Raw genomic sequence first — 27,077 nt, 5'->3', positions numbered from 1 at the left:
ACACATATATACACATACCACACCCATATAATTCCTATTTTACCCATTTCTTCTCCAAAACCCCTTCTCATTCTCACACCGGAGGTGCCGCGGGGACGCCACCCCCCCTCCGGTTCTGTTTTGTAGGAACCCAACCAACAACCACACCACACGCCGCCATCATTCCTGTTCAAATAGAGTTTGAGTTCGGGTAGAATAAGGAGACCACCCCGGGGTGATATGGGATTATCAACTAGTATCCAAGTGTATTTTATTTCAAATATTAAAAGAGGTGTTTGGGAACCAAACCTAGTTGAATAATTATATATTTGTCTTTTTATTATATATTTGTCTTTTTGATTATTGCTATTAACATCCAATCAACTTGAGAATCTATTAGACATTGAAGATTAGTATTTACAAAATTATATATATTTTTGAATTAAATACAATCCTGACTATAAATTAGCTTCTTCCAGTAATTGACTTTTGAAAATTAAGTTATAATTATTTGTATATACATTCTACCCTTTATAAAATAATATATTCTGTAATATTTTAAATAAAATTTTACTTTCCGAACATATATGGACTTCGGGATTTCAAAAAAATATGGGACTCCATAAAACTTCTCTATATAATTATAGTATTTTTGACATAAAATTGTTTTAAGATGAATTGTTTATCAGTTAGGCAACATGTTTGTCATTTTCTTGCTTACGAAGGTGTAATGCCATAAATCATCATGGATATTTTATCAGGTTATCAAAGGAAATGGGTCAGACGATCGTCAAGGAAGGAGCTTGAGCTCCGTAGAATGAATCTCTGGAGCCCCCGACGCGCCTCACACGGTTCTAGCCATGTGAGTCGGCCATTTTAGAAAAAAATCAACGACGAGGAATTACGACAATAGTTTAGGAGGTTTCGTGCAAGTGTTCACGACGGTCACTACAACGGAGGTTTACGACGATCGCAACAAAGAATGTGTGCGGCGGTCGCTACGACAAGAGTTCTACGACGGTCGTTACGATAGAAGTTAACAACAAATATTTAGTATTAAAGAAAAAGTTCATAAAAGATATTCCAAAGTTAAGAAAGAGTGAATATAACTATCAAAGAACAAGGAATGATCAGGGGTTCGAGGAACCCCAGGCTATATGGCCGCAAGGGGTGGCGCTCCACAATGCGAAATGAATAACAATAAGAAGTTAGTATTAAGGTTGCTCCCACCACTCATATGAGAAGAGAATTAAACAAAAGAATTACACAATTCATGAGGAGGAGCTCCACACTCCATAGGGCGCGCCCTGGGAGTCCAAGGGAGCCTTCAGAGGGCTTCCAACCCCTCAGAGCATGCAAGGAGGGTACGAAAGGGCCTACGAGAGCCTGTTTTTCTAGAAAACATATTGAAGAAACCAAACTGTAGTCTTGAGAGTTATCTTTGTAGGGGAATTGTGGAAAACGTATTGAAGCCGTCATTCTGTAGTCTTGCAAATTGTCCTCGTAGGGAAATTTTAAAGGAATTCCTGCCAAGATGATGGCTAAGCAAAAACTAAAGCTTTCGATCGAAAAGCTAAAATGGTGGTTAAAACCTAGTGTGTACTTTGGGAGCCTTGTCACTGCATTCGATGGGTTGTCTTCGTTGGGTGAGTTTGAGATTATATCACAATTTGCACTTATACGCCTGAGATCACCTGTCCTTTATTCTTGTGGGTTATTCTCATTTGGGGGGGAGGATGTGCTTGAGCATTTGTGGGATGGGGTTGGAAGTAAGAGCTTTATACGCCACCACCAACCACCCTTGCGATATCAGCCCCCAATTCATCAGCACCATCGTACTTCGACGACTTTTACGGAGAAGAACCACCATCGCAGATTGTTTGGTGCATGACCAATCTACACCATCATAACAAGCTTACTCAAGTAACAATGTCTCTTTACATGACCAAGTGGATTCTACCATTTGAATTAGTGAAAGGTTTCATGTACCTTTCTTATTTGCCTTCTACACAGATCATAATGCTATAAGAGCTTAGGGAATTCTCTGAAACAACTTTTTATATAATTTATATAGAATAAATCAATTTGGAAGAAGTTCAACAAAGATTGTTCAAGCAACAAAATGAAGAAAAAAGACTCCTGAAGTCAATAAGTTGCAGAAATTTTTTAAGTCCAATGTCGTGAAGTCTAGAAGAGATATATCCTGAAGTCTATTAGAGCCATATAGTAAAGTCCAGTTTATAGCTAAATCGAGAAGTTCAAGTTTGGCTTATGTCCAGAAGTCCAAACTTGTTCCAGATCGTGAAGTCTAATTTTGTACTATACCGAAAAATCAAGAAAGATGCTATATAGTGAAGTGCAAAATTCTACTATATCGAGAAGTTCAAAGTAAACTGGATAGCATTGTCAAGCCAACTAGAGTTCCCGATATCTTCACTCGGCCTCTTTAGAACAAGACAAATGAAGGTACAACATTACTGGAAAAGAAAAAATAGATTACTACAACATATTATACATGGAGGTGGTTCATGGACAAATGTCAAGTCTACAGTTAAACTTGGAGAGAAAGAAAAGAGCAAACAAATAGAAAAAGAAAAGGAGCGTTAGGAAGAATAAAGCAGTCTTTGCAAAAGCTGCAACGTGTTTTCTTTGTAGTATAGGACAACTTGCTATAAATGTATGTGCGCATTGTGTAGTACATTGTTTTATATATTGAGTGCACCACAGATAGGAGAATAAAAATTGTAATAGGTTTTCTCTCTATGTAAGCCAAAATCAAGAATTTGTTCTTGAGAAGAAGTCAAGAAAAATACCATTATTTTTCTTGGGAGCTGTAGCACGATTTATTTATATTTTATATAAAGTAAATTGAGAAAAATACTTATGTTCTTTTACCTAATTTTATTTCGGTTAGTTTTGTTTGTTTGCTGCAAAGTTTCAAAACAGTCCAAAAAAATATTTTAAACTAGTAATTCACCCTGCCTAGTTTTGAGATCCTTGTTTTCTAACACATATCTTCATTTCGGCAGTAAACCTCAAATTTTTGTTAATCAAATTTCACGTTCAGAAGGATTTAAATTAGGTAAAAGGTGGGTTAATGTATACTAACATATAGCCCGTGCAGTTATTTTAAATAACAACTATTTATTAATCCTGACAAAAAAGTAATTATTTCATTATTTTATTTTATTATTTTAAATATATTTGTTTATGCCTAAATAAATATACTCGAATATATCTTTTAGTAAAATAGTTATTTATGACAATTAGGCATGTAAAAATAGGTAAAAAAAAATTAAAACAATTGCAACCGGTAAATTAGCTTTTAAAATACATAACTTAATAAATTTCCCAACTAAATAGTTTCTAAAAATATAAACCATGTTCAAGTAAATTGGTCATGTATTTAAACTATAATAAAATTTATAATTAGTTAGGTTATTGGGATTATATTTTAATAAAATGATATGGTTATCAAACGCATATAAAAACACATTATATCAACCAATTGCGTTAGTATTATTTATTATTTTTTCTTAGCCATATTCATCAAATACAACTAACTATATTTAAGTATTTTATTTTTTATTTTGGCTTGAATCAATAACATAATTTTGTTTTAGTCTTGATGAATAGAATTATGAAAAAAAGATCATAAAAAAAACTTGATGAACAGTGTATATATTATTATTTTTTATCCGGGGCCATTATACCTACCAACAAATTATCTTTTAATTTTCAACTTATTTTTACCGGTTCAATAGTATATTTCTTTTTCTCTGGGTAAATATTATATATTATTTTATTTTGGCCCGAGACCATTATACAGAATTTTTTTATTTCTATTTATATAATTATATCGTGAATATTAATATATTAAAAATAGTATTTTATGTTAAATATAATTATAAGTTTAGAGTATGACCAAAATATAGGTGATCAGACTACCAACAATTTTTTTAATATTTCATCTTTAATATAACTAACTATATTATATTTTATTTTAGCACAAATCAAATTACAATTTTTTTTCCCGGATGAATATATATTGTGTATAGATTATACCTATGTTTGCATTTAAATAATTTTATTGTGAATAGTAATCTATTAATGAGAGTGTTGTATGTTAAATATAATAATAAATTTAGAGTTACCAAAATGCATGTGTCACACTATCAATAAAATTTTCAATATTTTATTTTTAATATATTAGTATAGTATATGTTAGGATAAATTTAGGTTGAAAATAAAAAATTTATAAAAAATAATTAAATAAAGATAATTTAGTAAAAACAATGAAAGTATTACCACACCAACTATTATCAATTTTTAAATATTTCGACTATTAAAAAAAGTGATATTTTAAGTTTTTTTAAAAAATAATGAGATTAAATATTTCTATCCATGTTTAATTATTTTATGAAAACATATATAAAATTTAAATTAAAAAAAAATATTTTGTAATTTCCTGTATCTCACTTTTTAACTTTTAAAAGATCAGACAACACATTTTTGTATCTCAACCAAAGATCCAATTGTAAGTACTCTTTTAAAAATTAAATTATTTTCGGCCATTAGATTTAACTTACTTAATTGTGAGGCTATGGACATGATTTACGCCGCGCTAGTATTCAAGGGTTTATCTTAAGAGATATAATAAATATATTTTAAATAGAAAATATGGGAACATGATAATAAATTAAAATATTACAAAAATATGATTTATTTCTGTTGTTAGGAAATACTAGTTGATAATCTGTGCGAAGCACGGGCCGAGATCGAAATATCAATATTAAATAATGATATTTTAAATTATTATTAAAATATATAATAAATAAAATTGTAAGATTATTGTAATTTTTCTTTTTAAATTATATGTAGTTTTCAATAACTCAAATCTTATTAGAACAACAAACTCAACGTTATTATGTATCTTTTGTTCAAAAAAACATAACTAACATTTTACATCGAAATTTTAGTCAAGTAATGAGCGACACGGTTGACGGATAATTTAACAAAATATTAAATCAATATTACTAAGTAATTGCATATTAAATTTTTTATTGTTAGCTGAATTTATGTTTTTATATAATTTGTGGCATATTTTTTTTCTAATAAAAATATTCTTTATATATGTATAAATTTGTATTTGGTACTAAAATAGAATTATGTGGGTATAAATCTAGAAATTAAAATATATATACAATTTATTTATATAAAAACAATATAAATATGTGGTATATAAGAATCAAAAAATGATAAAATATTACATATAGGATTATAAGTCAGAGAGGAATAAAAAAAGAATAAAAATGGTATATTTAGAGTTATAATAAGATTTAAAAAGAGGAGAAATTAAAAGTTCATAAAACCAAAGTAACACTTAAAAGAGTTTCCTGCTGCGGGGTGTCCTCTCACTCATCAATCACTCACTGGTCATTGTGTCACTCTTGGTTCTTCCTTACTCTCCTGGAAATTTAAGAAATAGCACACCGTTTCTCGTCATCAGCTGAGGCTGAATATCAGGAATTAACAGATGTATGTTGTGAAATTACTTGGTTATTAAGTTTGTTTCAAGAATTAGGTTGCACTACTCTTAAGCCTGTGACTCTCTTCTGTGATAACAAATCAGCTATGTACATTGCTGTCAAACCAGTTTTTCACCAAGGAACGAAACATGTAAAAATTAATTGTCATCTTGTTCATGAAAAACTATAGAAAGGCTTCATTATCTCTGACTATATCGCTTCCAAAGATCAACATGCCGATCTGTTAACTAAGATTTTACCTTCTTATTCACTGGCTTATTTACTTCCAAGCTTGGTGTGATTAATCTTTTCTCACTTTCAAGCTTGAGAGGGATGATGAACACAATACGGAGTCAACTGATTAAGTCAACGTCACAGTACAGCAGAGACAACAAGGAAGTACACATAAGCTTCTAGAAGATTAGTTTGTTACTCTCTTCGTCCTTTTCATTTATTTACGCTTTTCTTTTTAGGATGTGCATTCATTTTTTTACCTTTCAAAATTTACCAAAAATAGTCAGTGGGTCCCACCATTTTCCCACTTTTCTTCCATTTTCACACTACTTTTACCCCACTACCTTCATTTTATACATTAAAAATTAATGGGTCGCATCACTTCACACACTTTTCTTTCTTTTTTCACTATTTTATACATATTTCTTAAACTCCGTGTCCAATCCTTTTGATAAGAAATCAAAAGTACGGACGGAGTATTAGACAACTTAGATTAGTTATTGAAAATGTGATGTGATAAATATGAATCCCTAACAAGCGGTCGAGTGGATTTATGAGCACTCATAATTATGTTTAATATTTTAGATTAGACGTAAATTAGTAGTTAATCGTTTATCGTGAACAGTATATACTTTTGGACGCTTCCAATTTCCAAGAGAAAAAAGAAAAGCAGTGAGGACCTTGATTCCAGATTTGTAACAAAGGAGAGAAAGCTCTACATGCCTTGGCACAAATTTTTTGTGTCCGAACTTCGATACAGACCTTTTTTCCATGCCCACTGCCTATGGCCATCAGCATCCATGGCTAAGTGTTTAGGCATTACCTCTACTGGGAGACCAGTTTCCAAACAATAATCTTCGTCTAGCTAACAGCAAATTTTCATCTTCTAATATATTTTTCCATACTGCTTCTACATTTACGTTTCCACATCTCTGTGCAACTGTCATATAATTATCTAAAGCATAAGCCAAAGATAAGAAAGGAACAGACGGTGAGCTTCTTCTTAGGGCAAGATTTGATCTATTTATAGAAGAAGAGAAAATTGAAGATATGTTCTCTACATTTTTTTCCTTATGTTTATTATTCATATCTAGCTTGAAAACTAAATTCCTGCGTTTGTATTATAAAGAATATATACCCAGCGGCAGTGCTGCCGTAAATACAAAATAGCATCATTCACTTTTGAATTAAATTATGTTGCATGCATTCAAATGGCCTTGATGCTTTATTATTTATTGAGTACTCCCTGGGTTGTTTTAACAAGATAATAAGAAAGCTTAATATTTTTATTTTAGTATTTTATGGTCATAACCTTATTCGTATATATGATTGATGCTTTCTTGATCAACTTAATTACTATATATTCTTCTTTTATTTTCCTAGAACAGTGTGTACCCAAGGGAGCCAAACGTCAATACTTTCATCTAGAATTGTAAATACGGAACAAAGGGAAAATAAATTATACAAAGACGGGAAGATAAAAACTGATCGGTGAAAATAGTATATATCAGTCATTGATATATAAAACTTACATGCGGATGACTGGATGAGGATACATTTTGGAGGTAGAAATCGGCAAGAAATCTGTTACATTTTGAAAGTAGCAGAAGCAATGAGGATGCTATTTAATAGCAACACAGCATTGTGTTAAAGGATTGTTGGGGAAAACATAAATGGAGCCCATTGCTGAAGAGAATATGTGACAGTGCCACAATGATCATCAATATAACCTTGGTAAGCGCATGGATGAAGAAATTATGTACCACAGTGAGCATCAATGTTAGGCTTCATAACCTGATGCAACTCTACCACAATCATCATCATAGTCAATGCAACTATAGTCCCGCGAGTTGTCATTTTTTGCTCAGTACATATCAACTGAGTACGAAAGTGAAACAAGTGATATTAATTTTGAAAGTGATTTTTAGCAGGAAGAGAAGGAAATGAAAATGTGATGTGATTATTTATAATGAAGTGCACCAATAAGCCCAAGAAATGTACATACAATGCGCAAGAAAGGCACGCATTATACTGATAGTGTGCTAGCAATGTACAAGAGGAGTAATTAGCCATCATGAGAAGTGGATACCATATTTGATCAATAGGAGCCGCAGGGAGGATTTGAAACCAATATTATCCCACGAATGAAGGCATTGGACATGACTGCAGCTTTATCACTAGCAACTTTTACATCATCGATTATTGAGTTTGCGGTTAGGCTTGATCATTTGGTTGAAATAGTTGATGAACTTTCAAAATTCAAATTTCAAAGTGTTAACTTATATAATATTCTTATTATTGGATAGTTTCATTATTTTAATAATTTCCTTATTAGAATATTTTCCTTTATAATTGATTGGTTATTGGCCATATATATGTCTCTTTTCTATTGTAATATAGAATAAGTCGTATTATAATAAAACCCTATGTTAGGGTCCCAATATATTTGTAGAAGGGAGTTGAATACAAATTATACCGTTTAATCGAATTTAGTGGGGAATAAAAAATTGAAACAAAATTCAAGTTAAATAAAAATATTATTAAACTTGAAAGGTGTTACAACAACGGTATCGATTACAAGGGATTAATCTCAAATTAATTATCACAAATTTAGAATAAATTCGATATGAACTTTTTTTTATTTTTGCAATAAAAAGAATCAAATGCTAAAAGCAATTTGAGATTAAGTTATAGTGATTTTGATCCGCTAGATAGTTACTCAAGAACAAGAGAATGATTTCTAGTGGTTTGGATTTAACTTTACTAGCTAGAAACTATTGATCCTGAATTCAACAGAGAGATGAAATGTTTTGCTGCTGCTGTGTTCTTTTGTTCTTGAGTTGTTTTGTTGTGTTCTGTTGTAATTGTCTGAATTGATTGTCTTTAAATTCAATCACCATAAATCAACTGAACTGGCGAGACAATCGGTGAGACAATCCGTTGAGCTAGCAAGACAATCTGTTGAACCACCATGACTTTCGGTGAGACAATTGAATGAACTAGCAAGACTATCAAAATGAACTGGCAAGACAATTCTCCTTCCAGTAAAACTTTCGGTGAGACAATCAGGATTGGCCTGGCATGACAATCGGTATGACAATCCAGATTGTCATGCCAGTTCAATCTCAATTGTCTTACTGAATTAAAACTGATTTTAATTCAATTATAATTCAGAAAATTCTTAATATTAATTCAGAATTAATTAATCAGTTAATTCAATTAATCAATAAATTAATCTTTGCAGATTTAATTTATTTTCTTAATTAAATTATATGACTTAATTAATTAATAGAGAATTAATACTACTCTTGAACAACAACCATTCTTCTGAAAATCTTCTGAAAATTATGAATCAATTCCACCACTTTAATGTTGACACTCGATGTACTGTCTGGTTCATGAGTGACTAACTTATGTGACGTTTCTTCATGTCTTGACTTTAATAACGTGATTTTCTTCAGATTAAATCCCTGTAACTATTTGATACCTTGACAAGATTTCTGTCACTTGATTAAATCCACAATCTTGATTTATATCACTGAGGCTTGATCAATTTCTTGAACTTCTTCCAGTGAAGTAATTCCTCAAGTCTGTAGATGAACCTTATTTCTGAATCCTTTGACAGATGTTACTTTGTGAGATCTCTTTGATGGTAGATCCACTATTTACTTGTTACATTCTTATTTGAGTTGAGTTAAATCCTCGAATAAACAAATAGGCTATGACATATGTCTTTCAATCTCCCCCTATTTGTTTGTGAGACAATAACAACAAATACCTAGAGGATAACTCAACTAACAAATAAGAAAAAGATGTAAACAGGAATGCAAAGTAAATAGCAGAAAAGTTCTGGATAATATTTAACATTTTCCAGATTCCAAATAGATGTTCCTCTAAACTGAACATATCTTCAAGTAGTTTCATATTCTTTTGTACAACCACATTTCCTGTTGAGAAGCGCATATCTCTCTTGCTTCTCCCCCTATGAGAATTAACTGCTTAAAGGAGATCACCTTCGTTTACCACATCTCCCGTACAATAGAATCCGCAGATAAAAACCAATGGTACTCCCCTTTTGGAAAACAGCTTCTTCCCTTACTAGGAAATCAACTTGTGTTTACCACATCTCCCTACAATAGGATATGTAGTTACAAACAACAATGGTGTAGTGTAGTGTACATGTGCTTTACCTTTTTCTTCCTCCCTGCTATTTATCCCCCTTAGTTGAGGAATCCTCCAAACTATTACTTAAGCTTTTATCTCCCCCTTAGAGAAGGAATGTATGTCGCTGTCTGAAGGAGTTCTCATATTCCACTTGGTTGGAAAAGAAATAACAAGTAGTTTCCCTTTCTTTCTCACTGTGAGTGTGTGATTCTGTTGAGTGTACCTCACATGTGTTTCACTCTTCTCTCCACTCGTGTTTACACTCATTCTCACAAGTGTATCACTCCTCTCATAGCTCCAAAATTCAGCTGTACCTGCAAGGAAAATCACCTTAGCTATCCTTAAGGAGGTCACAGGTGGTGCAATGGGAGTTCGCAAATCCCCATCCTTGTTAAACTCGTCAGTTGAATCTGAGTCATAATCTACAAGTTGCTAGTTTCCCTTTTAGGGTTCCAGATTTGAATTCTGGGAAGGTAAATAATGATCCAACGAATTTAGCATAAAGATCAAAGTTCCCTTCTAATGTCTGTGAAGATATTTCCTTGTGACTCATCAAGTAATATCTAAATCATTGTCAACAAGTTGTCGATCTGCGCCTATGTCAGATCCACTATCCGCAGATGCATCCAGGGGATTTAACCCTGGGGAGGTAGACACTGACCACTGACATATGGCTTTTGGATCAGTATTCTCTCCTAACACCTGTAAAGGCAATTGGTCCATTAAAGAACCTTGAACAATCGAATCTGACCTTAAAATGGTCGAAACTTTTGTTCCGTCAACTCCTCCTTTGTGTGTGTAACATTTCCTTGTGCATCAAAAATTGTTTATGTTTGAGGTGGTGACACTACAACGGATACCCTGGCCGACAGACAAATTTCAATAGACGCACCCTGTTGAGAGAATGAATCTAGTAATTGTTTTTGTGCCTTTTCAGCCATTACATCTTTTTGAGAAGATGTATGGGGGCTAGAAGTTGTCTCAGTTTAAATACTACTCATCTATGTAGGAGACAGAGCTGTTGGGTTGACTTCAGAACCTTCCTTATATGGTGCACTAAGGCACTATCTCCCTCACGCTCATTCATACTTCATTTTAGTGGTAAGAGAGTGTTGGTTGGTTCTGTTTCTGTGTTTGTCTTTACAGTCTGGGATAGATGTTGTGGGTTTTCAACCTCATGATTGTCAATGAAAGAAAGCCATTGGAGACTGAACCTGTATCACAGAATATATGGCAATATAGAGATAAAATGTACTTAAGATCTATAATGAATGAAAATTATACATTTTAATCTTTTGAGAGAAATGATCTACAATAGTGATTTCAAAAGATTTTAAATGAAATAAGAAATCACTAATGTTGAAAGAAGTTTGAGTTCAATGATAACATTACCAGCTTGCAAACAGCCATATCCCTCAGTTAAACCTTTGTTGTTATCTCCAAAGGTAACCACTGGGCCATCTTTCTCAACCACATTTGATAGCAGGGCTCTATCTCCGGTCATATGTCTTGACGATCCACTGTCAAGAATCCACACTTCCGGTTCCACCTATTTAATGCCCTGCAATACAAATGGATTAAACCTTCTTCGGAACCCAAACTTGGTTGGGCCTGGCATACTTGTAGAATTGACCTTTGTCAGGCAAAACAACATTCTTAACTTTAATGTTCTCAACTTTCTCAATGACTGGACATTTGACCTTGTAAATAGCTATAACAAATTTCTGTTTAGGCTTAGGGACAAATGTCTCCTTTCTAGCCTTAGAAGGACTAGCAGTCTTAGACCTATCATGCTTCCTATAATTCACATGCTGACGAGGAGTAGTCTTATCACTAGAAACATGTTTACCATTAAAATAAGCATACATCAAATTAAAAGCACAAGACATACAATTAGGAACACCACATACTTTATGAGAGGGATTAACAACAGGCAAATTATGCATGGTAGACATGGCATTTTTGTTATCCAACTCATGTGTGTCTGAGTTAGTCTCAATTGTTTTCACAACTTTGACTGGAACGTTCGACACACTTGGCTTGGAAACAACCTTCTCATTAGCACGATCTTCAGCACGTATTTTTTCTTGAATAATAAAAGAGGTCTCATCAAATGGTTCAGCAATTGATCCTTTATAGAGGGGTTTATCAACACCCTTAAGCACATGTGGTACTTCCCTACCTTTAGCACAGACATGAGGAGGGGAGTTTATGCCTAATTCTCCAATAGCAGCATTGTAATCAAAACCTATTCCAGATGTTTGATTAACAGCTTGCTTACTGTAGAACTCTTTACCCTTCGAACAAGAATTAAAGTAAGCTTTAACCTTAGTCTCAAGACCGGTGATCTTGTCTTTGAGAATAGTTTCGAGTTGTCTATAACAGTTAACTCTATTCTCTAGAAAAGATACTTGTTCTTTTAATTTGTCTTGATTAATGTGCACAAGTCTTAATTCATTGACCTCTTTCTCAAGGTCTTTGATCTGCTGACTTAATAGTTCATTATCACGACGAGCATAATCTAATGAACCTCCTAGATGATAAACTAATTCAGCATCAGTAAATTTTACCTCTTTTCTTAATGATGAATTATTTTCATCAATAGCCATAAGAGCAAGATTCCCATCTTCTTCATCTTCACTATCAGTATCATCCCAGCTTCTTCCCTTTTCTAGATAAGCCCTTTCAGAGTTACTCTTCTGATTTGAATCATAAGAGTTCTTACTTACTTGCTTTGGCTTCCTACATTCTGTGGCAAAGTGTCCCAACTCATTGCAGTTAAAGCATCGAATGGTGCTCCGATCAACCATCCCTGTTTTGTATCCACCACTACTGGTGTTAGAGGATGAAGATCCATCTTTCTGGAATCTGTTGTAGTTGGAATATGTTGGGATTTCTCTTGAATCCGACATTGGAGAATCTCTTGACAATCTGGGCCATTGAATCATCTTCCAATTGCTTCAGCTCTTCCAATGAGTAAAAATCATCACCGGATTGATTTGTAGTAGGAGGATCATATTCTGCTACTATCACATTTTCCTCAGCCTTGGAATACTGTACCATTCTCTCTGACTGTTGAGATTGTTGTTGTTGTTGACCTTCAGCTACTAGAGCAGTAGATGTGCTGACCACTCTATCTTTCCCGTAAACTTCCTTCTGCTGAATTTGCTCCAACTCATAGGTTTTTAACACACCATAGAGTCTATCCAAAGAAATCTCACTCAGATCTCTAGCTTCTCTTATGGCAGTGATTCTATATTCAAGATGAGTTGGCAGTGTTAAAAGGAACTTTTTGTTGATCTCCCTGATTGAATAATATTTTCCATTTATGTTCAGGTCGTTGATCAATGCATTGTACCTATCGAACACTTCAGTAATTCCTTCTCCTGGATTGGATTTAAAATGTTCATACTCAGAGGTTAGGATCTCTAACTTGTTCTCCCTAACTTCCTCTGTACCTTCATTAATCACCTCAATAGTTTCCCAGATGTGTTTGGAATTTTTACAGTTCATTACATGTTTGTTCATCAAGGAATCAAGGGAATCAACTAAAATTAATTGAAAGCTGGCATCCAAGGAGGCTTCTTCCTTTTTCAGCAGGAGTAAAATCCTTAGGCTCTTTTGCATAGGTTCTAACTTTGGTAATTACAACATCATTTTCTATCACCTCTGGTTCAATAACCATCGGAATTTTCGGACCCTTCTTTAACAAGTTCAGATATTTGGAATTTGCAACTTGTAAAAATAAGAGCATCTTCTTCTTCCATATTATATAATTTTCTTTATCAAATAGTGGAATTTTAACGGTTCCAACTTTTTGTGAAGTCATTATGAATTTTTGAATAAATAAAAATTCAAGGAGTTGAAAAATCACAAAAGTCTAGGATCTTGATTTGTTCGTTAATCAGAAGGCTCTGATACCAATTGTTAGGTCCCAATATATTTGTAGAAGGGGGGTTGAATACAAACTATACCGTTTAATCGAATTTAGTGCGGAATAAAAAATTGAAATAAAATTCAAGTTAAATAAAAATATTATTAAACTTGAAAGGTGTTACAACAACGGTATCGATTACAAGGGATTAATCTCAAATTAATTATCACAAATCTAGAATAAATTCGACATGAACTTTTTCTATTTTTGCAATAAAAAGAATCAAATGCTAAAAGCAATTTGAGATTAAGTTATAGGGATTTTGATCCGCTGGATAGTTACTCAAGAACAAGAGAATGATTTCTAGTGGTTTGGATTTAACTTTACTAGCTAGAAACTATTGATCTTGAATTCAACAGAGAGATGAAATGTTTTGTTGCTGCTGTGTTCTTTTGTTCTTGAGTTGTTTTATTGTGTTCTGTTGTAATTGTCTGAATTGGTTGTCTTTATATTCAATCACCATAAATCAACTGAACTGGAGAGATAATCGGTGAGACAATCCGTTGAGCTAGCAAGACAATCTGTTGAACCACCATGACTTTCGGCGAGACAATTGAATGAACTAGCAAGACTATCAAAATGAACTGGCAAGACAATTCTCCTTCCAATAGAACTTTTGGTGAGACAATCAGGAATGGCCTGGCATGACAATCGGTATGACAATCCAGATTGTCATGCCAGTTCAATCTCAATTGTCTTACTGAATTAAAACTGATTTTAATTCAATTATAATTCAGAAAATTCTTAATATTAATTCAGAATTAATTAATCAATTAATTCAATTAATCAATAAATTAATCTTTGCAGATTTAATTTATTTTCTTAATTAAATTATATGAGTTAATTAATTAATAGAGAATTAATACTACTCTTGAACAACAACCATTCTTCTGAAAATCTTCTGAAAATTATGAATCAATTCCACCACTTCAATGTTGACACTCGATGTACTGTCTGGTTCATGAGTGACTAACTTCTGTGACGTTTCTTTATGTCTTGACTTTAATAACTTGATTTTCTTCATATTAAACCCCTATAACTATTTGATACCTTGACAAGATCTTTGTCACTTGATTAAATCCACAATCTTGATTTATATCACTGAGGCTTGATCAATTTCTTGAACTTCTTCCAGTGAAGTAATTCCTTAAGTCTGTAGATGAACCCTGTGTTTCTGAATCCTTTGACAGATGTTATTTTGTGAGATATCTTTGACGGTAGATCCACTATTTACTTGTTACATTCTTATTTGAGTTGAGTTAAATCCTCGAATAAATAAATAGGCTATGACATATGCCTTTCACCCTATTTTTCCTCTTCTGTCTCTCTATATTATACTTTGTCAATCGTAATGGCTTCCACGTGTTGGGTTTAAAACATGTGTTTCGTGTTTCTTTTTCTTCTCATCTTCTTCTTCTTCAAATATTTTCTATTTTTTTTTCTTGGATGATTTTGAGTTTTAATCATGATTACTGTTTTTCCCCTTCGAATTGGTTGAATTTCTTTAGGTAAACGAAATTTATTTTGGTTGAAGTTTTTCTCGCTGGTTTTGGTTGGCACTTTAATTGTGACGACTAAGAATTTTGTGACGTAATTAAGTCAATAAAGTATGTGTTATGTGATGTGATTATAATTATGTGACTACGTGGTGATTAATTGTCTTTTCTGTATATTAGAGTATATGAGCGTGGATAAAAACGTTCCAATTTAAAGAGTCAGCTTAGAAGTTAAGCTGTGGTGTCGGGCCGTCAGGTAGAACGGAACCCGTCCTAATAGGAGATAATGAATATAAAATGTAAAGTATGTGTGATTGAATGAACTGAATGTGTAAATAAAGTGTTTCGTCCTAAGTGACGTGTTGATTGATAATGATAATGAGAAGCGTAATCGAAACGCTGAGCGTCGGGCCGTCAGGCTGAACGTGATCCGGTACACGTAGAAAAGGATAAAGATTAAAGAAGGATAATTTCTATGATTAGACCTGAGTCGTTACGTGATTATATATGTGAGATTGTTTCCTGTGTGCATGACTATGTGTTCTGTGACAATTTTATGAATTTTAAAGGGGTTATGTGACTGAAATAAAGGTTTAATTAACCTTCGCGCATTTTTATAAAATCATTCGAGTAAGATAAAAACATGGGATTTGTTCTGATATCTTCATAATGGTCCTATAGACTTTTTAAAAATGATGAGTGGATTAATTTGGTGGTCTTTGCATTTTTAAATTAATTTTATGTGGAAAATGATATTATTAAGGCAAGATTGCGAAATTCATATAAAATCAACCGTCCGCTCAAAATCTTATTATGAGTAATGGTTAAAAAGCTAATTTCGAGGCCTACGTATTAAAATTGTCATTTCCAATAATTCTCGACTTCCCGAGAGAGATATATTTTATATTTAATCCTTGTTTCAATTTAGTAAAAAGAAGGGACAAATAAGAATAAAAAGGGGATTAGTAGATTACAAATTTGCCTTTGTTTCTAAGTGGTATATAAACCCACTTCCCTTTTCTTTTTCTTTCTTTTCCTCCCGTGCACTCACTTTCTCTTCTCTCTTTTCTCTCTTTCTCTCTCTCAAACACTCTCACTCTCTCTCTCTCTCGGCTTTCTTCTATCTCTCTTGGTATACCTCTCTTTTCCTTGTTTAATCTCACCAATCATCCCTAAATCTTCTTGATAAACACCTATATGTAGGTAAAAGAGTGTGCATGTGTGTATATCCACTTGCATGTAGATGTGTGTGTGTTGTGTGTGCTCGATGTGTGTGTGTTCACCCGAGAACCTCTTGGTTCTTGTTGTTCTTGTTGATATCATCTTGTTTAAGCATGATTCCTTGTAAATGAATGATATATAAGATGTGCATGTTAGTTATTTTGAGTAATTGATGGAAAACGGGGGTTTCGTGGTTGGACACCCTCGAATGAGGGCACCACCGTGAAGCCACCGCCACCGGTGATGAACTCCGGTGAACCGGTGGTGAGTGATGATGTAAACACTGAGCTCTACTACACCAAAACTTGTTCTTTTGATTGTTGCATGTGTTAATCTTGAAAACACCCGAATGGGTTTTGATTTTAAGAGAATTAAGTTGATGTTAGTTGATGAAAACGAGTTGTTAATGTTTAATCTTAGAAATTATTGTATGAATAGAGTGATTGGTAGTGTAAAGGGTCGAAATTGTCCATGCATGTGTTGATTAGTGCAAAAAAGCCGAATAGGGTTTTGGGTTTTTAAAGAACAAATTGATTTTGATTGATAAAAATGATTGTTTGATAGTTGTTTTTGAAATTGATGGATTAACTAAGGGCCTAAATTGAAGTAAAGGTTAAATTCGAGCATGCATGCGGGATTGTAATATGTTTGGTTCGAATTCTTGCTTAATATAGAGGAAGATAGCAACTTGGTGTGTTATCCTTGCTTGAATCAACTAGGATTTAGGATTAAACCATGAAAATACTCTTGCATGTCATTTGTAAGATTAAATTAAAGATGTATGTTGCATTTCTTGAAAAATTCGAATGGTATAGTTGTTTTATAAGAATATTAAGTTGGATTATATGTCTAAAAGATTGTTTATGAGTTTATGTGGAGTTGGTATGAAAAAAAAATTGATTGATGTTGATTGGTATTTATAGTAGGGCCGAATGGATCATGATTTCTAAGAAGTCAAATTCAAGTTTAAGTGATGGATTTGATTATAAAAGATAACTAGGTGATTCCATGTGAAAGTTTTAGAAATTGTTTGCTTATTTGCTATTTTTGGTTCGAATTATAGAATTTAAAAAAAAAAGAAGAGAAGAAGTAGTTGCCTTGATTCTAAACGGTTATAAGTAGTGTTATGACTATGGAATTGAGTTTTGAATGAAATATGTACTCATGTGAGTTGTGGATGCTTGATTTGGTTTAAGTCAAATTAAAAGTGTGTTTTAAGATATAAGTTGTTCGTTGAATACTTGGAAAGGGTAAGAGTGAAGTATATTATATGATATGTGTATTTATGTAACTACACTCGTATAGTTAAGGTCAATCGTTTGATAGGAATAGCGTAAATAGTAATCGTTCCGGGAACGAGAGTTGAGAATCTGATTAAGTTTGGTTTTATTGTAGATTCGGAGCGTGAGGGCATTCAGGCTAGGAAAGGAAAGGATTTACTAGGTGGCAGTAGTTCAACCTTCAGGAAAGCAAATCCAGGCAAGTAACTCTGATTACTTGTGTAAATGGTTATAAAGAGAATGTTGTTCATACCATGTAGAGTATTGAACTGTTAAATTATGAAACCTGATATTGATTTGAGGTACCCTGCCTTTGTTCTTGATAAACTGTTATTGATAAGCTTAATGATCCAACCCTTTAATAATCTGTCCTTTCTGTTCAAATTATATATTGAGCCATGAAATATATTGAACCCTCTGATTATCCTTATTAACCATGTTTAATGATACCCTGTTTCTCTTGATCACCCTATTGATCCCTAAACAGACGTTGATCCTTCTAACTTAAGTGTCTTGTTATCCCTGATATAGAATTCTTATGAATTGTTCCTTGCGTATCTTTGAATCACCCCCTGAACTTTATTTCCTTAAAATCTGAATTAAGAATGAGTTTTGACTTGAAAAATTCCGAATGATTTCAAATTCTTGGTAATGATAAAATGAATTTTTGAAAACCTAATTGTTTTTCCAACTCAAGGTTTTCCAAATGAATTCCTGATGGATTGGATTGGGACGTAAGAGGCTAGTGGGACTAGTCTAGTCATGGTAAGAGGCTAGCGGGGCTAGTCCAACTTAAGGCTGAAATTATGCCGATTGGTACCTTAAAGACCGGATGGAGGTCGATACGGGCTGATCACCCGTATATAATGAAATGGAAAGATAAAGTGATCCAATCAAGGGTTCTAAATGATTATTTTAAAAAGGGGAACTGAAACTTTCTGTTCAGTAAATTGATTCTTGAAAATGGAAATGGTTTATATTGCTTTGAAAAGAGTTGATTATGTTATCGTGAATCTTAAAGCTCGAGAACTCTGAGTCTTGAAATTATTGATCATATGATTGATTCTATATATTGAAATACTGTTGCTTTCCTCTATCAAAAGATCTATTCTGATCCTTTAATGATTTGTGATGAATGTCGGCTTTCGTCCTGCTTTGAGCCTTGTTCCTTGAAACCTCACACTATTCTTTAAAAACCTTTCCTTAACCCAAAAGATGGAAATCTTCCACCTAGATCGAATAAAGTAGAATGCCCTGAGTTTGGTAAAGCATATTGTGACTTGATATTGTAGAACTGCTATATAGTTACTTGCTGAGTTTTATACTCATTTGTTTTGTTTTAATCTAACCATGGCAGTTAAGCAAGAAGATGGTCAGGCTTAGGCGCACTGCTCGTAAGAGCGTACCTGGTGGTCCCTACCGTATTGAGGGCTTCCGGTTGCCAGAGCAAGTAGTGGTAATCATGAGTGAGCTCGCGCCTAGAAAGAAGTGTTTAAAGATACAATGGGTTATCTGTCGGTTCCTAGCCAGAATCGATATTATTTATTTAATAATATTTTGGGTTTGTAAGTTATATTTTATGATTGGTCGTTGTAATTTTGTCTCATACTTTATCCTGTTGATCTTGTTAGTAGTTAATCGGGGTTTATGCATATATTTTTTTTTGCTAAGTGGGTTTATGCATATTTAATTATTAGATTAAAGGTGTGTGAGTCCTCATTTCCTAACCCCGAGATTGAGGGCATCACACTAATATACACTATTGGTCTCTGTTTGATGATATTCGTTCCTTGATATATTATTTTTCTTTCTTTCTTTCCCTTTCATCTTCCTTTACTTTTCTCATGTTGATAATGGGGGTAACCCTAGGAACATCTTCATACTTCTCCGTCTTTTGTTTTGTTTTATCTGGTGCTTTAGGAATATTGTCCCTACGAGGGATTGTTTAGTTTATTTTATGCTCTATGCACATTGGCCCTTCGAGGTATTGTTTAGTTTATTTGGTACTCTTGACACATTGGTCTTTTGAGGATTAACTTAGTTTATTCGATACCCTAGGCATATTGGCCCTTTGAGGGATTGCTTTAGTTTATTTGATACTCTAGGCGCATTGGTTTAGTTTATCTAGTACTATAGGCACACTGACCTTTCGCGGGATTTGATTATATTTGGATACAGTTTAAATTGAGATACAATTTTTATTTGGTTGAAGATTTGATACATTTTGTTGACTTGGATTTGGTTATTTGGAATTTGTTTGGATTGATTTTTGGATTGGATTTTTGATTTGGATTTTGTTTCGATGGTTGCAGATTTGTTATTTGGATTTAGTTTCGATGGTTGCGGATTTGTTTTAGTTATAAAGTTATTGTTTATTAGATAACGTGGACGGTTCTTCTCTTGATGATTATATTTCTTGTTAACTCTGATTTGGGATGGATAAAATGAATTGCTCTATTTCCTCTTGTGTTGCTGAATGTCTGGACGATTTCTCTTATTAGATTGCTATGTTTTCTCTTGTATTGTTGTATGTTTGGATGATTTCTCTTATGTTGATGCGCTATGGATTATGTTGGAAACTTTTGGTTGTTTTGGATTTGTTACAATATTGGGATTTATTTGGATACTCTTGTTTTCTAGTTGCAGGTTGAATCGTTTGGTTATTTGACTCTATTTCTTATTTGGAAAACTCTCGATTCACCGTAGTGAGTTTGAGGGGATGTTAACATAAATAATATTCTTATTATTGGATAGTTTCATTATTGTAATAGTTTCCTTGTTAAAATATTTTTCTTTTTTATTGTTTGATTGTTGTCTACATACAGACTCTTTTCTATTGTAACAGAGAATAAGTCATATTATAATTAAACCCTATTTTCACTATTTTCTCCATATTTATCACAAAAAAGGGCAGGCCAAGAATTGAGTTCATCAGCAAGCCATAGAAGTAGGATGAATACTCTTTAGATATAGTTTAGAAACATAATTTCATTTCAAATTTGGAATTTCAATTCTAAAATTTTAAATTTGGAATTTCAATTCCAAATCTTTTGTTTGAAAAATCAAGAAATTAAATTTCAAAACTTTCTTTTTAGGATTTTTCTAAAATTTGAAATATTATTATTTTTTAATTTTTTTGTTAGAGAATTGATTTTTTTTAAATATATATATATATACATATATATTAAGAAAAATTGTGAAATATAATTCTTGATAAAATATCCCAAAAAACTTTGTGGTGAAAAATTTCCGAGAAACATTCCTTCAAAAAACTTCATTCTAGAAAATATTCCCAATAAACAATTTAATCCGGAATTAATTATCACGGAAAAATTCTTTAGAAAATAATTGTGGGAAAAAAATTCTCAACAGAAAAATTCTCGAAAAACGTTCTTGAGAAAAAAAATTCGGGATAAAAAAAATTCCGTAGAAAAGATTTCGAAAAAAGTTTCTCGGGAAAAAAATTTCGAGCAAAAATTCTCCAAAAAAAATCCCGGGAAAAGTTTCTTGGAAAAATTTCCTGAGAAAAAGTTCTACGAAAAAATTTTCTAAGAAAAGTTTCCCGGGAAAAAAATTTTCGAGAAAAATATTTAGGGAAAAAATTCTCTAAAAACCATCCCGAGAAAAAGTTGTTGACAAAAAATTTCCCGTGAATAAATTGCCGAGAGAAGTTTCTCGGGAAAAGAATTCTCGAGAAAAAGTTCTCGGAAATTTTTTTTCGAGAAAAAGTTCCCGGGAAATAAATTCCCGAGAAAAGTTTATCGGGAAAAATTCTCTAAGAAAAAATTTGCGGAGTAAAAGTTTTCCTATAAAATTTCCCGAATAAATTTTCTCGAGAATATATTCTCGAAAAAGTTTCTCTAGAGAAAATTCTCGGAAATTTTTTTCCGAAAATTATCTGAAAAAAATTCAAAAAAAATCATATGAAATAACATGTATTTTACTAGTATTTCAAATTCTAAATTTTAAACTTATACTTTAATTGGGTTGGATTTAAATAAATTTCAAATCTAAAATATTTGATACACACATGATAAATCCGGGATTTAAAATGTAATTACAACATTGCCTTGACGGATGGTCGGGGAAAAGATAAATGGAGCACATGGCTTTAGGAAATATTTGCCGCAGAAAGCATCGGTGGTAGCTTGAATACCTGCCCACCAACATAATGACAAGCATTGCAGCTAGAATAATGTCGTCCAGCGTCATTTCTTACGGAGGATATATTTTTAAACTGATTACGAGAGTACAAATAATGATTTTGAAAGTTATTTACAGAACAAGGGTATCAAATGTGCCGTGATTAACAATTTAATATAGGCGTGCAATCTTTCTCCTCCAATGATCATCAATGGTAACCTTAATTGTTGGTAAGCGCAAGGCTGAAAAAGATATCTACCACAGTCATCATCCATGTTAGCTTTGGTAAGCTGATGCAACTATGCCACAATCATCATCACAGTCAGTGCAGCTATAGTAATGTGCTGTGCTTGTTCACAAATCAGTGCACCAATAATGCGCAAGAAGTGTACAAGAAGTGCACACATTATGTACAAATAGTAACATAAAACCTTTTATTCTTGACAATTAAGAGTAAACATTTATTATTACTAACCTCTTCAAATTAAGTGATAATTAATTATGTAACTTTCAAATTACTCTTTTCTTAAAGTTGTAAAATGTGTATAAATACAGGTCGAATGTTAGGCTGGTCAAGAAGTTTCACTTTCACAGCCATTTTTAATTAGTTCTCTCAATGGGGAGAAAAGAGATGATCACATTTGTTGTTTTGGGGATGATATTTCTAATGCTACGAACAAGTAACTGTGATAAACTATTTGATAGCCCATGCTGTACAGATTGCTCTAAAGATTGTACTTATTTTAATGGTGGTGACTGGTTTATAGACATGTACTGCTTTAAAAATTGTATACATCATTGTCCTGGCTATTGTTCTCAGGCAGGAAATTATGGTATCTCTTACTTCTATACATTCAAGATAGTTTAAATATTTTTTACATGATATGCAAATCACCGTTTTCAATTTTATTTGATTCTATTAACTTGATTGTGTGTTCCACAGATGAGCAACAACAACCGGTGCCAGCTCAAGAGGTAAGAGTAATTTCTAGAAATTAGTCAGTTATATGTAAAGACATTTGTCAAGGAACCCACCGTTTAAGGTGTTAGAGAAAAACCCGTTAATATTTTAACAAAATTAAATCTTGACTCTTGAGCCATCTCTATTTCATCTGTTGCAGGTGACACATTGAAGAAACTAACAAGTTATGCAATGACATCCGAGGAGAACATACAGAAGCCTGTAAAATGAATAACTATGTTTGTTTCAGATTATTGACGATAACAATAATAATCTTCAATAATTTATACTTAGGTTTTGATATTATTAGTTGTTCAAGAAAAACTGCAGTAACTGGTTGAAAGTCAGAAGTAAAATTAAAAGAAAAAGATTTATTCACTGTCTTATTCTATTTTCTTCTTTGTTTACTGATTTTGTGTCTTTCAAACACAAGTTGTTTCAAAGTTTATATCTGTGGTTTTGGAATTCTGAAAATCTGAGAAGAGTGAAGTTGATAGTTGCTAGTTCTGTTTTGAAATGTACTATTTTAAATGAAAACCATACATGATATCCTAGAGGCTAGAGCACTTTCTTTGTTTTGCTCAAGAATGTAATGTACCAATTAAGCTAAGCTAGTACTATTAAACGAGTAGACAACAATAGGACTGCGCACGCTGTGGATGCCATCGGTCCAGACAAGTGAAGCAGATAGTTTTGTATTTTCTTGCAATCCTTTCCCAGTGACAACTACCACAAAAGATTTCTTCTCGTTCAACGACTTGAAGGGCAGAATTCTGGGCTTCACACTAACGCCTAACGCAGTTTCACTTGTAATATATGCTTTGTATGTACTATTTGGTAAGCCAACATTGGTGACTGTTCTCGGAAAGCTAACCGTAAATGGCTTATTTTTGGTGACATTAACTGCCATTGTTGGATAGTTGAGATCCTTAGGTGTGAAAGTGTCTGCTGCAGGACAGCTAGTGTTTTTATCTCCGGATAAATTCCTGATCTTCGAGATATTAAAGCCCATACTGCAGAGCATTCTAAGATATTCCTGCTTCGTCGTTTCATACACTAGACCAGGATTTGTAGCATTCACTGGATTTAGATGTCCTGCTCCATAGGCAAATTCTGCATCTGGATTTGCTGAAGCATCCATGTGCCACGCTATAAAATTTAAAAAATTATGTAATTTTCTGGCATAAATAAGTTTAGATTGACAGTTTATTTTTTCTAAAACAGAATTGTTACCAGTAGTCATTAAGGATGATTGTATAGCTGAAGCAGACCACTCAGGATGCAAAGATTTTACATAAGCTGCTGCTCCAGCAGCATGGGGGGTCGCCACTGAGGTTCCAGACATTATGACATATTTGACAGATCTTTTATCATTAGGGGATCCTGATGGTGAACTAGCTGGTGAAAATGCTGCCAGAATGGAAAGTCCTGGTGCGGTTATATCGGGCTGAAATGTTGTTAACATGTATAGTTCAGTAAATTGTGTGCATGCATTTTCATGAAGGATATACATTAAAATATTGAAGCTAAAACTGATGCTAATCCCTACCTTTAAGATTTCTGAGATTTGTAGGTTTGGCCCTCTAGAAGACAGCGAAGCTACAACTGGGGCCTCAGAGTTATGTATGACTTCACTCTTCAAAATATTTGCACGAGGTTCTCTGTAGAACGAGTAATGAAGTTAGCAAAAGACTGGCATAAAGAATACTAGTTCAGATCAGTAATGACATTTATGTTAAAAAAGTGTACTTTGTGGAATTAAGATAATCCTCCACCAAAGAAAAATCATCTGTACTGAGAAAAGATGTAGGGATTGGGTAAATATCGGAGTAATTATAATATGGCACATCATTATAGACGACTGAACCCAGAGAACCAGCTCTGGAAGCTTCATCTAGAGCGTTTGAATTATCGCGGCAAACAATGATCTTTCCCTTCACCAATTCACTATCTAGGCATCCGGAAGCACATCTCCTGAACATCACAGATTCAAAGTCTTCCTTTAGATTTATGCACAGAAAAAAACAAATTTAGAAAAAGATCGTCAATGGTAAGGGACTTTACTTTGCATCTTCTCCTTTGCATGTTTTTGTACCCTCTAGTCCGGATATGAGAGGAAAATAAGATCCAGTTAAGTTTAAAGAATTGACCACTGGTCCCTGCTCAATGCACATAAGATTAAGTATTTGTACTGCACAACTAAAAGAAATGTAAAAGCATTTTAGTGGTAGATTACTTACAATTAGCGTTCTTCCATCTCCAAGAACAAGTTTACTAATGATTTGTCGATCAATACTACTTGCTGCAACAGTAAGCATCCATGGTGAAACATTATCTACTGATCCTAATGTACCTACATTTCCTCCGGCAGCTACTGTCAATATGCCTTTTTCTGAGGCATGAAAAGCTCCTATAGAAATAGAGTTTGTGCTAATATCAAATGCAAATGCGATTCCCAGTGAAACTGAAAGAATGTCAACCCCATCGGCTATGGCATCGTCAAATGCTCCCAGTATATTTGCATCACTGGAAAAACCATTATCATCGCATGCCCTGTATGCAGCAATTCTTGCAGAAGGCACTCCTCCTCTAGCAGTTCCTTGTGCCAGCCCATAGAAACTCGCACCTCTTACATAGTTTCCAGCTGCAACTGAGGCTGTAAAAGTTCCATGACCACTCCTGTCTCTTGCGGAATCAAATGGCTTCATGTATTCTGTGAAATTAGTGTAGTACCTTGCTCCAATCAACTTTCTACATATGCATGAAATAAACAAAGTTATAGTACTTAAAACACAGAAGAGCAACAATAAACTAGTGTTTGTATTTATCAAATTACTTGTTGCAAGTGAAATTTTTGCCACCCATGCATGCTCCTTTCCATTTGGATGGGACAGGACCAAAGTTCTTGTCATCAAAACTCTCTGATTCAGGCCAAATTCCAGTGTCGATAACGCCAACGATGACATCAGACTCTTGACTTGGAATTCTATGAACATTCTCCGAAAGCCCCATGAAGTCCCAAGACCTTGTTGTTTGTATCTGCACTTTCCTACTTCTGAAGACTGATACCACTGCTTCATGTTCTGAAAACAAAATATATGTTGTTTCATACCATTGATATGTATAAATTATTGTGTGTTACATATGTTACATTCGTGAGTTCATGATTCGTAGTACTTACGAGCTATCTTTTGACGTTCTTGATCGGTGAGATAGGCAGAGAATCCATTGAAACTTCTCCCGTAGCTCGTGAGCAGTGATGATTCCGCAAGATCCCTATCCAACATTAACCATTGGGAAGTAAATGTCGGTGAAATCAGTTCAGCAAGTAAATGTTAATGAAATATGTTTATTCACATCGGCTGTCAATTTTTTTTATTCACATGTAATGTAAGTGAAAGCTGTTTTTTTCCTACAATCGTGAATTCATTAAGTTTGTCGAAAGTTGATTTTAATTCCAAAGTCCATTGTATAAATTTATAACCGATAGCATTCCTAACAAAAATAATATATCAATCGCGTATACATAATCGTTAAGAAATCATAAAATGTGTATCGTTGCTGGTATAAAATTTTAAACAATCATTTGTACTATTCTAATAATTTTTTAATAAATGTTACCTGTCACCAACAACCTCTTCAAGTATACTTGAGTGATGAGAGGAAGGAGAATAAGTTCCATCAGGAAGGGCTCCCATGTACACTATATAGACCTGCACCAACATCCCCTTCTGTAATCCAATTTTTTTTACAGAACAGTTAAAACAATGATATATGTTTTCGAAAATAATTTACCTGCTTTTTTTGTTGATCACCATCACGGTATCCATGTACAACATACACAAAAAAGAGAAGAAATGAAAGAGAAATAGAGCACAAATTAGCCATTGCAAAAACTCGACAGTTAAAAATGAAATGCATAAACTTGGATACTACCATACATATATACGCACACAGGGGATTGGGTTGACTGTTGAGGGGGGTTTGGTAATGGACAACATCTGTCAATAAATTTAATTTCAGAAAAAAACAGCAAAAAAGGTAATGAGGGAACAAAATATTCTACTTTTGAAATAGTTAGATACCGGGAATTAATTGGTTTCAAAATAATAATAATAATAATAAAAAGATACCAGG

At 33.3% G+C, this 27,077-nt stretch overlaps 1 protein-coding gene across 1 annotated transcript; it reads right to left on the bottom strand.

Annotated features, from left to right (window-relative positions):
* Window positions 1–23,469: 23,469 nt before the first annotated feature.
* LOC141711441 (subtilisin-like protease SBT4.3) lies at window positions 23,470–26,831 on the bottom strand. Its single transcript, XM_074513886.1, has 10 exons — window positions 26,736–26,831; window positions 26,562–26,653; window positions 26,122–26,216; window positions 25,777–26,023; window positions 25,181–25,691; window positions 25,005–25,099; window positions 24,690–24,914; window positions 24,490–24,601; window positions 24,174–24,387; window positions 23,470–24,089 (listed from the first exon to the last, which is right to left on the bottom strand). Exons 1-10 carry the CDS (start codon window positions 26,826–26,828, stop codon window positions 23,542–23,544), a joined length of 2,232 nt encoding a protein of 743 aa, XP_074369987.1. The 5' UTR covers window positions 26,829–26,831; the 3' UTR covers window positions 23,470–23,541.
* Window positions 26,832–27,077: the final 246 nt, after the last annotated feature.

This window comes from Apium graveolens, chromosome 1 (assembly GCF_009905375.1).
Source record: "Apium graveolens cultivar Ventura chromosome 1, ASM990537v1, whole genome shotgun sequence".
Taxonomy (NCBI): domain Eukaryota; kingdom Viridiplantae; phylum Streptophyta; class Magnoliopsida; order Apiales; family Apiaceae; genus Apium; species Apium graveolens.
This window is presented reverse-complemented; position numbering and strand designations above follow the sequence as displayed.